Below are 15,244 nucleotides of genomic sequence, written 5' to 3' on the forward strand. Positions count from 1 at the left end.
CCTGCACACGGGCGAGCGGCCCTTCCGCTGTGGGGACTGTGGCAAGGCCTTTGCCAAGGGCGCTGTGCTGCTGAGCCACCGGCGCATTCACACGGGCGAGAAGCCCTTCGTGTGCACGCAGTGTGGCCGCGCCTTCCGTGAGCGCCCGGCCCTCTTCCACCACCAGAGGATCCATACCGGCGAGAAGCCCGTCCGGCGATCCAGGGCCAGCTTGCACCCCCAGGCCAGGTCTGTTTCCGCGACATCATCAGAAGGTGCGCCAGGGAAGGAAACCGAGCCCACTCCCGCCTCGGGCCCAGCCGCAGTCTCGGAGCCAGGGGAGGTCTGAGATCACAGGTTGCAGCCCTGGCCTTGTGTGAATCCCGTCCACACCTAAAGGGCATATGTCCTCTGCAGATCCACAGCTAAAGGGCATATGTCCCCTGCAGATCCACAGCAGAGAAAAAGCCCCGTGCTTGTTAGGGCTTTGGCTGTGATTTCATTTGCACTTGGGGACAGGATTTGCCAGTTCACCCACAGATCACACCTGCATCCCCAAAGAGGTAGCACTGCAGAAGCGTCATGGGGACGATGTGGTGGCTGAACTCTAGTGGGGCCGAGACTATTCAGAGCCAGTAGGAGGCGGACAGTCACAGCACCGCACTGTGGTGCTGCTTCATGTGTTGACAGTGGGTGCTAAGGGGAGGGGGATGCGGGCATGGGTTGGGGGTGGCCTAGAGAAACTTAGGACAGCTGCACACAAACTGGCCGCTGGATAGATGCCCACTGAGGGTATTCTCAACCCACCACTGCCTCTGTTCCTCCAAGGCTTCCTAGAGGCCAGCCTAGCAGACAAGAGACCACAAGGGACTGGGGATCAGGGTGTGGGCTCTGAGTGTCAGCCACCTCCTCTGGGAAAAAGAAAAGGTTTGGGTCCACTGAACATCATGTTTGCAGACGCTGACAGGTGGGGTCCTAATGAGAGCCAACACGTGCTCACTGCCAGCTCCCGTCCTGAGTGCTGGGAAATTTCTCCTGAAGCCCTGTTTGATGGCTGCTGTGACTGGTATGCTGACTTGGAAGATGAGGAAACAGACACAGGGGAAGGTGAGTTTCCCGTGGCACACGGTGGAGTCGGTACCCAAGTCTGGGTGGACTGATCCAGCATCCAGATGCCTCATCTCCTGGGCTGCACTCTGGTTGGTCAGGTATGAGGGCCTGGCCTGGCTTCACACACATAGCCGACTCAGGAGAGGGAGGCCCATGGGGGAACATGTGACTCTCAGCTTTGGAAGGACAGAGCTAGGATGATGGCTTTCCAGGGGCCCTTGTTCAGGTGTTCGCCCAAGTCTCAGCTTGGCCAAGGCCTGTCACTGACTCGTTTACCAAAGTCCCCCTTTACACCTGAGGGGGATGATGTTAACTTCAGACAAGATGGAGCTGCTCATTTTTGCTGGGTTTGGTGGCCACTTACCCCCCAACCCCCGTTATCCCTCCTCGTTTGGAGGCTGGAGAGAGAGCTGAATAGGAAGGACTTGCTATTACCTAAGGCAATGTGTGACCCCCTCCTGAGGACCTCCCCACCCCAGTGTAAGGGCCCTGCATGGCAGGGACAGAAGGGTGGACTGGGGGGCATTTGCTTCCTGTGGCCTTCAGCAGACGAGGCTGTGTCCCTACCTGGAGCCTCACCTCCAAGCAAATTCATGTTCTCCTTAATGGAAAAAAAAAAAAAAAAAAAAACCGACTAGCTTCTGCAACTCGGAATAGGTGTTGCAGTTTCCTGTACAGCAGTTGGGACCTCCAGAGCATAGCCTCTTGTCCCTACTCCAGAGCATGGTTCAGTTTTTAATAACAGTTCAAAGAGCTTCTCTGATAAAGGTTTCTTTTTAAACATTTGTGTGAACGGTAGCAACCTGACACCCATTTCACCCTCACACAATGCAGATGGTATTGAACATACCCTGACATGCCATCAGCGTTTGTCATCACAGAAGTTCCTGGACTTGGCTTCAACCTGGGTACCCTCAAGAGGCCACAGAGTAGAGATGCAGCCTGTCTGCGGCCCAGGGAGGGAGTGGGATACCTGTATCCTTTTCAGGGCCAGAGGTGGGTTGGGGGAGCCAGGAGCTGGATAAAATGGGACAGAGTGGGGCTGCCTGGAGCAGCAGCTCGGCTAGGAGACGAGTCCTGGTGGATCCTGGCAGTGGGAGGATGGTAGGTGGAGAAACCAAGGCAGGGCTGTGTCCCTTCTGCTGCTGAGATAGAGGGCGTGGCCATATGGTGACCCTGCAAGGCTGCCTCCAGACCAGTCCCATGGCTTCCAAAATCTTGCAGCTATCCTGCCCTATACACAAGGAGCAGAGACTCAGGCTCCACTTACTTGATATTGGGGCCAGATTCTTCCACCTGTGAAACCTCACAGGTTCTTGCAGGGAGTGGAGACACACAGGACCCAGCTCCCCCGGAGCCTGCAAGACTTGGGCCACCAGAATCCCAGTAGGTCCCTGGAACCATTGTCCTCCACTAAGTCTGCAGAGCTGTGAAATGCAGACAATAACCCTTCCCTGCCTGAAGGAGCACTTTTCTGGGGAGCCCGGAGCAAAAGCATCTGTCAAACAAGTAGATACCCAGAGAGTCACATGAAATCATTTCTGTGCCTTTGATAGATGCTTCTTGAACAAAGTTTCTGCCCTGAGCCCGCCTGACCCCTCAGGCTGGGCTCAGTGCCCTACCTTGTCATCCCAGCAGCCTCCTCCCTCCATCAGGCTCCTTTCCACATCTGCTTGTTCCCCTGTTGTCCCTCAGTTTGTCCACCCTCTTCCAGTCTCCCCCTCCCCACACCCATGACTGGTCAGTGGCCCCCAGCCTAGGCTCCCACCTCCACGCAGGTCTTGGCCCCTCAGCTGACCTCCCTCCAACCTCCCCCTCTGCTCTTACTTTTGAGTAGGTAGTGACTGTAAAAGTATCCCCGGCCTTCTAGGTCAAAAGGTCAGACTGAACACCTACATCTCAGTGGGCTCAGAAATCCACTGAAACCGCAGAGGGGGGTATTGAAAACACACACACCCACAAGTATGAGGATGGTGAAAGGAGTCAGGAGCAAGGGCCTGCCTAAGCTAGACATGAATGAGAGCTGTCACTACGTTAGGGAAGGCCAAATACTGCGTGGCGACTTGGGGAAGTGGAGAGTTCCCACCAGGCTGACTCCAGAGCTACAGAAGGCTGAGAACCAGCAGCCCAGAGACGGCAGACCTATAACAAAGCTGCCTGGGGAACAGCTGTTGAGAAGCCCTTAACGCCCCACTGCTCTTCCCACCTGGTGGAGGGTGAAAGTTTGTTTTCTGAGACTCCGCATAGTCCCAGAGAAAAGACCTAAGCACCTCATCCCCAAAAACAACCTGAGGAGGCCTCTGGAAAGCTCCGAGTTGACAGGTCTGACCCACGCACATGCTCAGTGCTTCCGGTCAGCGATTAAGGCCATTGCTTTTCATCCGGAGCAGGCAGCAGGGATTCCCAGGTATCCAAAGAAACCAAAACGGGCGGTGTAATTTAGGACTGAATAATTCGTGGCTTGGCCACTTTAAGTGTGGAAGCGGCCGGGCGCGGTGGCTCAACCCTGTAATCCCAGCACTTTGGGAGATCGAGACCATCCTGGCTAACACGGTGAAACCCCGTCTCTACTAAAAAATACAAAAAACTAGCCGGGCGACGTGGCGGGCGCCTGTAGTCCCAGCTACTCGGGAGGCTGAGGCAGGAGAATGGCGTAAACCCGGGAGGCGGAGCTTGCAGTGAGCTGAGACCGGGTCACTGCACTCCAGCCTGGGCGACAGAGCGAGACTCCGTCTCAAAAAAAAAAAAAGTGGAAGCAAAACTGACCCCACAGATACAGAAAACTAACACTGCTTATTGGGAGACACTAGTGTCACCCTGTCTAGTTCTGCTCCCCAAATTAAATAAAAGGTAAACAGTTGAGCACGTCCCATCAGCCTGGAGGGAAACTTCCGCCCCCGACTTTGGAGGACTGACATCTGAAGACGTCAGAGACTGCGGTCACAACCGTCGGTACCTCCTCAGGGCGCCTCACAGATCAAAGAAGGCCCTCGCACCCTCCCGCCGGGAGAAAGCCCAGGCTCAGGGTGGTCTTCCACCGCCTCTCCGGGGACCACTTGGAAGCAAGCGCCAGCCAGCTACTCGACCCAGGAAACCACTAGGGCCACTTCCAGCCTCTTCGGAAGTCGAGGCAACGCTCCTGAAGGCTGCCATGGGAACAGCTGGAGGCGGGCGGATATGCCGTTTTCTGGGGGCTGCCCGCGGGAAATGGCGTGGGGGGGGGGGCAAGCAAGCGCCCCCTCTGATTGGGTAAAACCTCCTGCCTCTCCCCTCACCTGCCAATAGGAACCGGTCCACTGTACAGACGCGCGGGTTTACAGCACGGGGAGAGCTGCTCCCAGGGCGGAGGGAGCCGATATAACGCGGACTCTGCGGCCCCTCCTAGAGGAACAGAGCGCCTCTCAGGCCTCAGGCTGCGGCAAGTGCTACTCCGCGGGCCACGGCCGCGCCTGTCTGGCGGACGCTCATGGGAAACGTAGTTCAAAGGGCGTGGGTGGTGCCTTCGGTGCAGGCGAGAGATTGGTCGGCGCGGCGTCGCCGGGGCAACTCCCGGCGAAGGCTCCCCGCGTTGCGCGGCGCCGCTTCCGGGAAGCGGCCTCCCAGCAAAGGCTCCGGGGTAGAGGTGAGCGCAGGCTGCCGGGGCGGCGCAGCCTTTCCTCCCCGGGGGAGGGTTTGGGGCCGCCCTCGGGCCTGCACAGCTCCTGCTCTCGGCGCCCTGGGGGGCCCGCCCACCTCCCGACAGGCCCCGCGCGTTGGCTCAGCCTTCGCACGGGCCTTTCCTCCCCCTCCACACCGCCGCGTGGGGCCGGCCCGGGCACGTCCTCTCGGAACACCTCCCTCTTGCCTTCCCCTTTGGGGAACAGACCCCGAAGTTCGAGCATCCCTCGGATAGGCCAGGTATCAGCCTGGTCTCTCAGGCCCGTCCAGGTGGGCGTGTTTCACTCCAGACCCTCAGGGCCGGGATGCTGTGGCCATCCCTCGACTCACGCAACGTGGGGCGTTTGCCTTTCGTTTTTACATGCACGGGCCCCGGCAGTGTGAGTCATCCACGGTTCGCTGTGGTCAGCGAGCACGGTGTCCACATCAGCCCTTGCCTTGCCCCATAGGCCCCACGTGACCCCCTCCCCAGAGCCAGTCCTAAGGGAGGTCCCACCCAGTCAACATCCCCGAGATTGTGGAGGGAGACTTGCCCCCATACTTCACAGCCTGGCTCCACCTTCTAGCCGCTGCCTCCCTGGACCACTCCCCTCCCGCCTCGGCTCGGCACTGTCTGTGGCTCCTCAGCCTGGCCCTGGAGCTCTGATGACTGTCCTTCTCCACCTCTTTACCGCCATCTTCCAGCAGTCACCTATTGCACCCAACTGTTTGCAATTTCCAGGAAGCTCCCCGGACACCTTGCGTCCAAGCATTTGTCCGCGAGACTTCCTCCTGCCCTCATTTGCCATCATTGTTTAGCTCCTGTGACCCTCCTCCTTCCATGCAGCTTTCTTGGCTTTACCTCCTCTGGCCTCAGAGTACACCTGGTCCTGGTCTCAGCTCCCTGGGCTGGGCCTGGTGTCTGCCTTCCCCTGGCCAGATTCTCTTGGCTGACATTCTGACCCTTCCTTTTCTGTAGGCCCATCTTGACGATTCCAAGACCACCCCCTTGAGCAAAAATGCCATCCCCTCTGGGTCCTCCATGCCTGCCCCTCATGGACCCAGAGACTGCCCTCGAGGAGCCTGAGACTGCCCGCCTCCGCTTCCGAGGGTTCCGCTACCAGGAGGTGGCAGGTCCCCGAGAAGCCCTGGCCCAGCTGCGTGAGCTGTGTCGCCAGTGGCTGCAGCCTGAGGCACACTCCAAGGAGCAGATGCTGGAGATGCTGGTGCTGGAGCAGTTCCTGGGCACGCTGCCTCCCGAGATCCAGGCGTGGGTGCGCGGTCAGCGGCCAGGCAGTCCTGAGGAGGCCGCTGCCCTGGTCGAAGGACTGCAGCATGACCCTGGGCAACTGTTGGGTTGGGTGAGTGTGGCTGGCGTCAGCTTCTTGGAGGGATAGACCCTGGCTAGAACCCTTTTGACCTATCTCTTCTCCTCAGATCACAGCCCACATCCTGAAGCAGGAGGTGCTCCCTGCAGCCCAGAAGACAGAGGAACTATTGGGGAGCCCCCATCCCTCAGGGACAGTGGAGTCCCCTGGGGAGGGTCCCCAGGACACCAGAATAGAGGGGTCTGTCCAGCTTAGCTTCAGTGTGAAGGAGGAGCCCAGTGTCGACGGACAAGAAATGGGTGAGATTGGGGTCCCACCCGAGATGGGAGGTTCCTGGAGGAAGCGTGGACACTCCTGGCTAGGGTGGGAGTCCCAGGAGAGGTTGTGTCAAGGCTGGGACTCCTGAATGTGGATGTCCCAGTCTGGGATGGGGCCCTGGGAGGCAGGAGCCAAGGGCTGGCTACGTGCCATGTCACACAGCAGAGGATTTCCTTGTCTGCCATGGCTCATGTGGCCAGCCCCTGACACCACCTTCCCGTCTGCCCCACTTTTCAGCACCCTCCAGCCCTCCACTTGCAGTGCAGTCCCCTGAGGGGCACCATGGACACCAAGAAGCAGCCTCCACATCCTTCCACCCTCCCAGGATTCAGGTGAGCGCTCCAGGTGGGAAGTGTAGGCCCCAGGTGTGGGAAGGGAGTGTCCCCATGGCTGCCCTCTGCCCGGTGGTTTTCCAGGCTCCTTGGCTAGTGACTCTTTGCTGCCCAGAAGTGGAGTCTGTAACAGCTGTACCCCTCCACAGGACCTGGGGCAGAGGGACAGACTGGTGATCTATTATTGAAAAGGATTTGGGGCTGGACATGGTGGCTTACACCTGTAATCCTAGCACTTTGGGAGGCCGAGGTGGGTGGATCACCTGAGGTCAGGAGTTTGAGACCAGCCTGGCCAACATGGTGAAACCTCGTCTCTACTAAAAATACAAAAATTAGCCAGAAGTGGTGGCAGGCGCCTGTAATCCCAGCTACTAGGGAGGATGAGGCAGGACAATTGCTTGAACCCGGGAGACAGAGGTTGCAGTGAGCCGAGATCGCACCACTGTGCTCCAGCCTGGGCAACAAGAGCAAAACTGTGTGTCAAAAAAAAAAAAAAAAAAAGGATTTGGGCCTCAAGCCATGAAAATGCAGTTTAGAGTGGCTGGAACTGGTCGGCTTGGCTTCCTCACCTCCAGAGAAATCAGCTGGGAGGTTTGCTGCTCCCAGAGGTCCTGAGCCAGAACCTGGGGATTTGAACTTTTGCGTGTAGCTGGGTAGGGGACAAGATGACCAGCTGTGGCAGGACTCCCCCCACACCTGAGACCAGACGGAGACACTCTTCCTGGGACATGCCCAAAGCCCCTTCTCTCCTAGGGGTTTCCTCAGGGGCCACCTGCTGGCCCTGGAAGCTCAGCTTGAGGCCCCTGCTACCTGGATCACTTGGTTCCCAAGTGTGGGCAGCGAGGCCTTTTCCTCTCCCAGCTCCTCTGCTTCTAACAGCTCCACTGAGAGCTTCAGCAGCAGCATTGCTGGTTGAGATGTGTTTCGAGCCTGAGAAGTCCTTCCAGGCTCCCTCCACAGCCCCATGGCACAATCAGAAAGTGAGCCAGGGTGGGTAGGCTGCACTTCCCAAAGTGTCCTTGCGTCCAGCCAGCACCATCTCTGGCTGTGGCTCCTCACAGTTGCCGCCTTCCTGTGCCTGGACTTGCCACAACTTGTCCCTCAGGATGATTTTCCCAACCCAGCAAAGCCCCAGATGGTGGGACTCAGGAGGCAAGGAGGGCTGACCCCCAAGCAGGGAGTTCATTCCTTGATAAACTCACTGAGGTCGCTGGAATGCTGCCAAGCCCACCCTCTCAGCAGGGTGGGGAAGTGGAGGGGGATGAGAGTGCCAAGCCCGCCCTCTCAGCAGGGTAGGGTAGTGGAGGGGAATGAGAGCTAGCAGCCGCACTGGTCAGGTGATCTGAAGGAGGACCCCAGCATGTAACAAACAGCCACCTCGAGATCATTCTCAGCAGGAGGGGCAGATGAGGCGTAGGTAACCTGCTGACTCCCCCCGCCCCCCTAGTAAGAACGTGAACCAGACAGGGCAGGGGGAGGACTAGAAGGACGCCTACAGTGATGGGCCACATCCGCAGGAGGAGTGGGGGCTGCTGGACCGGTCACAGAAGGAACTGTACTGGGATACCATGCTGGAGAAGTACGGCACGGTGGTCTCCCTGGGTGAGAACCAGCCAGCCCCACCCCGCCCCTCTCCCTGGGGCCTGCACCCACCCTAGCTGGGCAGGGACTCTCTGTTACCAGCCCTACCCAGCTCTCCCACCTTCCAAAGGAACACCCTGTCACCCGCCAGAACCCACCCCACCCTTCCTTCATGCAAACCCCACACCTAACTGTGCCCCCAACCCGGGCAGGGTTACCGCCTCACCAGCCAGAGGCACAGGCCCAGTCAGAGCCGGGGATGATGCTCATGGGGACAGGTGTCTGCAGAAGCCTGCGCTCAGGTGAGTGCCCCACACCATACAGCCTGAATCACCCCTCCTGTATGGGTGGGACCTGAGCCACCCATTCTTGGGGGCATGGGAGCTTGTGCCACAGCCCCCAGCCGGAGGGAGGGGGTGCCAAGTGCCGGAACTCACCTGGTTTGCCTCTGCCCCCAGAAAATGAGAGTGAGGGTCCACCCGGCTGCCCAGAGGCCCAGCCGCCCCAGGGCCCAGGGCCTGCAGCCTGGGAAGGTCTGCCTGGGGCCACCACTCCTGCCCCCACTGCGCCAGGGACACCGCCAGTGCCCACTCAGCCCACACCCGCAGAGACGAGACTGGAGCCGGGTGCCACCCCGAGGAAGCCCTACACGTGCGAGCAGTGTGGCCGCGGCTTTGACTGGAAGTCCGTGTTCGTCATCCACCACCGGACACACATGGCTCGGCCAGGTGCGCAGTCCCCAGGGCTGGCCGCCGGGGAAGGCACCGAGAAGCCACCGCAAGGGGAGCTGGCCTTTCCGCGCCCCCCCCGACATTCACTCACAGGCCCCCGGAGCTACCCGTGCGAGGAGTGCGGGTGCAGCTTCAGCTGGAAGTCGCAGCTGGTCATCCACCGCAAGGGCCACACGGGCCAGCGGCGCCACTTCTGCGGTGACTGTGGCCGCGCCTTCGACTGGAAGTCGCAGCTGGTCATCCACCGCAAGGGCCACCGGCCGGAGGCTCCGTGAGCAGCCAGACAGCGCAGTCACTCGGGGCCTCGGTGTTCTCGCGGCCTGGATGCAGTCTCTGGGGCACCAGTAGAAGACTCTGGAGGCAGAAGGGGATGCCGGAGTGAACAGGGGGTCCTAAGCCAGTTCCCTGCACCTGGTCTGGTCTCCCCCAAAAGACCTGGGTGCGAGGAAAAGGAGTTGCTCCCTCCCTCCTTGCCCCTGCCTCCTGGAGGGAGGTCTGGGTTCCTTTCTGTGGGTGACCAGTGCCTGTGGGGTGACTGCCAAGCACCAGGCTCCCTCCCTCCCCGTGACATGGCCCGGGATGACAACACTCCCTCTCTGGGACCTCCTTGCCTCAGGTGGGTGTTCACAAACTGTGCCTTCCCACCCCTCTGTGCAGAGGCTGGGCCTGAGGTTTCCGTGCGGAGGGCAGAAGACCCAGGAAAGCCCAGTTGGCTTCCGTTTCTCCTGCTCCGTGTGTGTGTGAGGATTTTAACATAAATTCCACTTTCATAATACAGAGTTTCTGAATAAGAATCCTGATTTCCGGCTTCTGCTCGTTGGGAAATAGGCAGTTTGCTGTCTCTGCCCAGTAGCTGGTGCCACAGGGCAGTTGATCCCAGAATGGCCAAACCTCTGTTGCCCCAGAACCCAGGTCCCCAGCTTCCCTTGCTCCTTAGCCATCCACATCACTCACCAGCCTCACTGGCCTTGGAACTCATCAGTCCCGGCTTGAGCAGACACAAAGGGGATTTCCTTTCCAAGCACGGCTGGACAAGGGGGACCTCTGAGAAGAGGGGCTGCAAGCAGGTGTTGCCAAGGCCATGGTTACTTCCAGGTCAGGTCGCACCCTCCATAGTTAGCTGGTCTTGCAGCAGGAGGGCAAAGGGTCAGCTCCCTGGGAAACACCGGATCTCTGGGCAGTCACTGGGGACTCGCCAATGCACTGTATTAGTTTCCTGTTGCTGCTTTAACAAACTTGGCAGCTTGAAACAACAGATTTATTCTCATAGCTCTGAAGGTCAGAACTCTTGACATGGGTCCCACTGGGTTAAAATCAAGGTTTTAACAGGACTGGTTCCTCTTGAAGGCTCTAGGAGAGAAGCATCTGCTTTGTTGCCTTTTCCATCTTCTAGAGTCAGCCCACGTTCCTTTTGTTTTTTCTTGGTCCCTTCCTCTGTCTTCAAAGCCAGCCATGAGTGGTCACATCTTCCTTAGGCTGCCTAGGCTGCCAGCTCTCTGGCACCAGTCGATCCTTTGGTCTCCTTCTCTAAGGACCCTCATACCTTGTCCCCTACCTGCACGCTTAGTCACACCTGCAGGATCCCTTTTGCTGTATGAGATGGTCACAGCTTGTGGGGATTGCAATGGGGAATCCTTGGGGCCCTTGATTCAGCACTCTCCTTCCTCCTCTGAAAACAAGGGGCATTTTCACAGGGGATGGTTTCAGGAAACGGGTGCCCTCTCGGAAGGAGCCCTCGCCAGCTGCTGGTTTATGCACAAGTTGCAGGTGGATATTGAGGGGAGCTGCAACTGTGGTTACCCCAGGAGGGGCTCCCTGGGATGGGGGCAGGAACCCTGCTGCAGCCTGAAGCTGAGAGAGCGAGGCTCTCCTCAGAGGCCCATCTTCCCCATCCCCTTTTCTGAGGACCTTCTAAGCCATTGCTCCCACGCTCAGGGCTCCGAAAGCAGGGCCAGTTTGGAGCTGGAGCTGTGGGTGGGTGATCTGTGAGCAAGCAGGAGCAAGAGCTGTGCTGGGGACAGAGAGGAGGAGGACAGAGCAGTACCCAGGGCTCCAGCCAGGCCCCAGCCCCAGAAGGGAGAGCCAGGGTCTAGAAGGCTGTGAAAGGGCCAGATCATGCAGGAAACGCTGCAGCGGGGTGAGGGCGGTTTTTTAATAAACTTTCACATTTAGAAGTAATTTATGCTCACTTAGAAAAATCGGAAATATACAAGATGGCACAGAAGATCATGAAAATGGCCCCTAATTCAACTGTCTCATGGCAATTGCTTACTGTAGAAGTTTACACATAGAAGTGTTTGAATGTAAAGTTTCTTGTAAGGCAACTTACGTTGTTTCACTTTGGGAGACCAGGAGTTCAAGACCAATGTGGGCAACATGGTGAGACCCTGTCTCCAAAAAGAAAAATTAAAAATAATAGGCTGGGCGTGGTGGCTCATGCCTATATTCCCAGCACCTTGGGAGACCGAGGCAGGTGGATCACTTGGAGTTTGATACCAACCCGGCCAACATGGTGAAACCTCGACTGTACTAAAAAAAAAAAAAAATACAAAAATTAGCCAGGCGTGGTGACAGGTGCCTATAGTCCCAGTTACTTGGGAGGCTGAGGCACAAGAATCACTTGAACCTGGGAGGCAGAGGCTGCAGTGAGCCAAGATGGCACCACTGCACTGCAGCCTGGGTGACAGAGCGAGACCATATCTCAATAATAATAATAATAATAATAATAATTAGCCAGGCGTAGTGGTGCATACCTGTAGTCCCAGCTACTAGGGACACTGAGGTGGGAGAATCACTTGAGCCCAGGAGGTTAAGGCTGCAGTGAGTTCTGATAACACCACTGCACTCCAGCCTGGGCGACAGGATGAGACCCTGTCTGGAAAAAAAATATGGAAATGGGAGACGGAAGACAGAGGGATGATGGATGAAGTAACCATAAATATTGAAAATAAGAGGCCGGGCGCGGTGGCTCAAGCCTGTAATCCCAGCACTTTGGGAGGCCGAGGCGGGCGGATCACGAGGTCAGGAGATCGAGACCATCCTGGCTAACACGGTGAAACCCCGTCTCTACTAAAAAATACAAAAAACTAGCCGGGCGAGGTGGCAGGCGCCTGTAGTCCCAGCTACTCGGGAGGCTGAGGCAGGAGAATGGCGTGAACCCGGGAGGCGGAGCTTGCAGTGAGCTGAGATAGAGCCACTGCACTCCAGCCTGGGCGACAGAGCGAGACTCCGTCTCAAAACAAAAAAAAAAAAAGAAAATAGGAGCGAGATGACCCCACCCTATGGAATGCTTCACAAATGTGCGTTTACCCTCGCACAGGGGCCATGCCGGTCGTTCCAGTTTTAGTATATGTGCTATACATGTGAGCAAGCACTTAACTTTTTTTTTTCATGCCTGGATGCATCTGCCATTTTCTGGCTAGCACCATCATCTCTACCAAGACCAAAGAATTTCTTGTTCCCTCCTCACCCCGCGGTACCCAGTCCTGTGATTAGTTCTTTTGAGTAAACAGCTGGATACTACTGTGGCTATTTCTGTAGGCTAAACTGCTCAAAATGGGATTGGTAAGTTACAGGGAACATGAGATTTATTTTTGCCTTAAAACAGCAAAAATGTATTGTGCAATTCTGGAGCCCAGAAGTTAGACACCATCTCACCAAGCTAATACCAAGGTGTTGGCAGGGGCTGAGCACAGTGGTTCACCCCTGTAATCCCACCACTTTGAGAGGCTGAGGCAGGAGGATCACTTGAGGCCAAGAGTTTGAGACCAGCCTGGGCAACGGAGTGAGACCCCCGTCTCTACAAAAAGAAATAAATAAATAAAAATAAAATTTTTTTTAGCTGGGTGTGGTGGTGCACAGCTGTAGTCCCAGCTACTTGGGAGGGTGAAGCAGGAGGATCACTTGAGTCCAGGAGGTTGAGGCTACAGTAAGCCAGGATCTCACCACTGCACTCCAGCCTGGACAACAGGGTGAGACTCCATCTCAAAAAAAAAAAAAAAAGTGTTGGCAGGGTTGCATTCCTTCTGTAAACACTAGGGGGAAATTGTTCTGTAGCTCATGGCCCCTTCCCCCATGTGGTGGCTCACACCTGTAATCCCAGAACTTTGGGAGGCCAAGGTGGGCAGATTGCTTGAGCCCAAGAGTTCAAGGCCAGCCTGGGCAACATAGCAAGACCCTGTCTCTACTTTTTTTCAATAAAAATTTTTTTAAAAATTTAAAAAGCCGGCCGGGCGCGGTGGCTCAAGCCTGTAATCCCAGCACTTTGGGAGGCCGAGATGGGCGGATCACGAGGTCAGGAGATCGAGACCATCCTGGCTATCACGGTGAAACCCCGTCTCTACTAAAAAAATACAAAAAACTAGCCGGGCGACGTGGCGGGCGCCTGTAGTCCCAGCTACTTGGGAGGCTGAGGCAGGAGAATGGCGTAAACCCAGGAGGCGGAGCTTGCAGTGAGCTGAGATCCGGCCACCGTACTCCAGCCCGGGCGACAGAGCAAGACTCCGTCTCAAAAAAAAAAAAAAAAAAAAAAAAAAATTTAAAAAGCCAATCAGCCAATTTTCTCCAAGTTAATCTATAAAGTAAATAAAACACAAATAAAATATACCACATTTCAGCTGGGTGCAGTTGTTCACTCCTGTAATCCCAGCACTTTGGGAGGCCAAGGCGGGGAGATTGCTTGAGCCCAGGAGTTCAAGACCAACTTGGGCAACATGGTGAAACTCCATCTCTAGTAAAAATACAAAAATTAGCCAGGTGTGGTGGTGCACACCTGTTGTCCCAACTACTCGAGAGGCTGAGGCAGGAGGATCACCTGAGCCTTGGAAGGCAAAGGCTGTAGTGAGCCATGATCATGCCAGCCTGAGCAACAGAGTGAGACCCTGTCTCAAAAAACTGAAACACATTTTATATGATCTAAAAAAACGATTCTAAAATGCATTTGGAAAAGTCCAAGAATTGCTGAGACAATTTGGGAAAATATGACAAGTAGGGAAGAATTGTCATATTGTAAATGAAAACACTGTTAAGTTACATAATATTAAAATAGTGTGGTGGCTCATGTCTGTAATCCCAGCACTTTGGGAGGCCGAGGCGGGCAGATCATCTGAGGTCAGAGGTTCAAGACCAGCCTGGCCAACATGGTGAAACCCCATCTCTAGTAAAAATACAAAAGAAAATTAGCTGGGTATGGTGGCGGCACCTGTAATCCCAGCTCCTCGGGAGGCTGACACAAGAGAATCCTTGAACCCGGGAAGCAGAGATTGCAGTGAGCTGAGATCGTGCCACTGCACTTCAGCCTGGGTGACAGAGTGAGACTCCATCTCAAAAAAAACCAAAAATATGGCCGGGCGCAGTGGCTCAAGCCTGTAATCCCAGTACTTTGGGAGGCCGAGACGGGCGGATCACGAGGTCAGGAGATTGAGACCATCCTGGCTAACACGGTGAAACCCCATCTCTACTAAAAAATACAAAAAACTAGCCGGGCGAGGTGGCGGGCGCCTGTAGTCCCAGCTACTCGGGAGGCTGAGGCAGGAGAATGGCGTAAACCCGAGAGGCAGACCTTGCAGTGAGCTGAGAACCGGCCACTGCACTCCAGCCTGGGCCACAGAGCGAGACTCCGTCTCAAAAAAAAAAAAAAAAAAAACCGAAAATAAATATTGTGGTACTGGCACAGGAGTGGAGAACTAGGTCACTCTAGAAACAGACCTTGATATACATGAAATGACTCAACTGATCAGTGAAGACAACGTGGACGTTCACTGAATATTGGCGAACAACTGAACTCCCCATACAAAAGAAAATGGATTTCCACTTTACACACACTCGAAATTAAATTCCAGATTAAATACTAGGATATTTTAAATGATGTTTTCAATATTGTTTTTTGGTAGAGACAGGGTCTCAATATGTTAGTCTAGTGTCAAACTCCTAGCCTCAAGCAATCCTCCCTTCTCTACTTCTCAAAAAGTGCTGGGATTACAGGCTGAGCCACCGCACCCAGCCTGATATTTATTTTTAAATATCAGGAAAATGTAAAACTTTGTTTTGTTTTTTGTTTGTTTTGAGACAGAGTCTCGCTGTGTCACCCAGGGTGAAGTGCTGTGGTGCTCACGTGGCTCACTGCAGCCTTGACCTCCTGGACACAAGCAGTTCTTTCACCTCAGCCTCCTGAGTAGCTGGGACCACAGGCACCTGCCACCACACTCAGCTAACTTGCGTTTTTTTTTTT

The 15,244-nt window shown here is 55.7% G+C and overlaps 1 protein-coding gene across 2 annotated transcripts; it reads left to right on the forward strand.

Annotated features, from left to right (window-relative positions):
- The first annotated feature begins 3,844 nt into the window (after window positions 1-3,844).
- On the forward strand, window positions 3,845-9,790 carry ZNF446 (zinc finger protein 446). 2 transcript variants are annotated; one of them, XM_011959114.1, is made up of 7 exons: window positions 3,845-4,711; window positions 5,705-6,086; window positions 6,163-6,352; window positions 6,609-6,703; window positions 8,221-8,305; window positions 8,497-8,586; window positions 8,743-9,790. In XM_011959114.1, exons 2-7 carry the CDS (start codon window positions 5,745-5,747, stop codon window positions 9,288-9,290), a joined length of 1,350 nt encoding a protein of 449 aa, XP_011814504.1. In that variant the 5' UTR covers window positions 3,845-4,711; window positions 5,705-5,744; the 3' UTR covers window positions 9,291-9,790. The 2 variants fall into 2 exon arrangements, with proteins under 2 accessions (XP_011814504.1, XP_011814503.1); XM_011959113.1 differs by having other exon boundaries at window positions 4,678-5,016.
- The last annotated feature ends 5,454 nt before the right edge of the window (window positions 9,791-15,244 follow it).

This window comes from Colobus angolensis, unplaced genomic scaffold, assembly GCF_000951035.1.
Source record: "Colobus angolensis palliatus isolate OR3802 unplaced genomic scaffold, Cang.pa_1.0 Scaffold480, whole genome shotgun sequence".
Classification (NCBI taxonomy): domain Eukaryota; kingdom Metazoa; phylum Chordata; class Mammalia; order Primates; family Cercopithecidae; genus Colobus; species Colobus angolensis.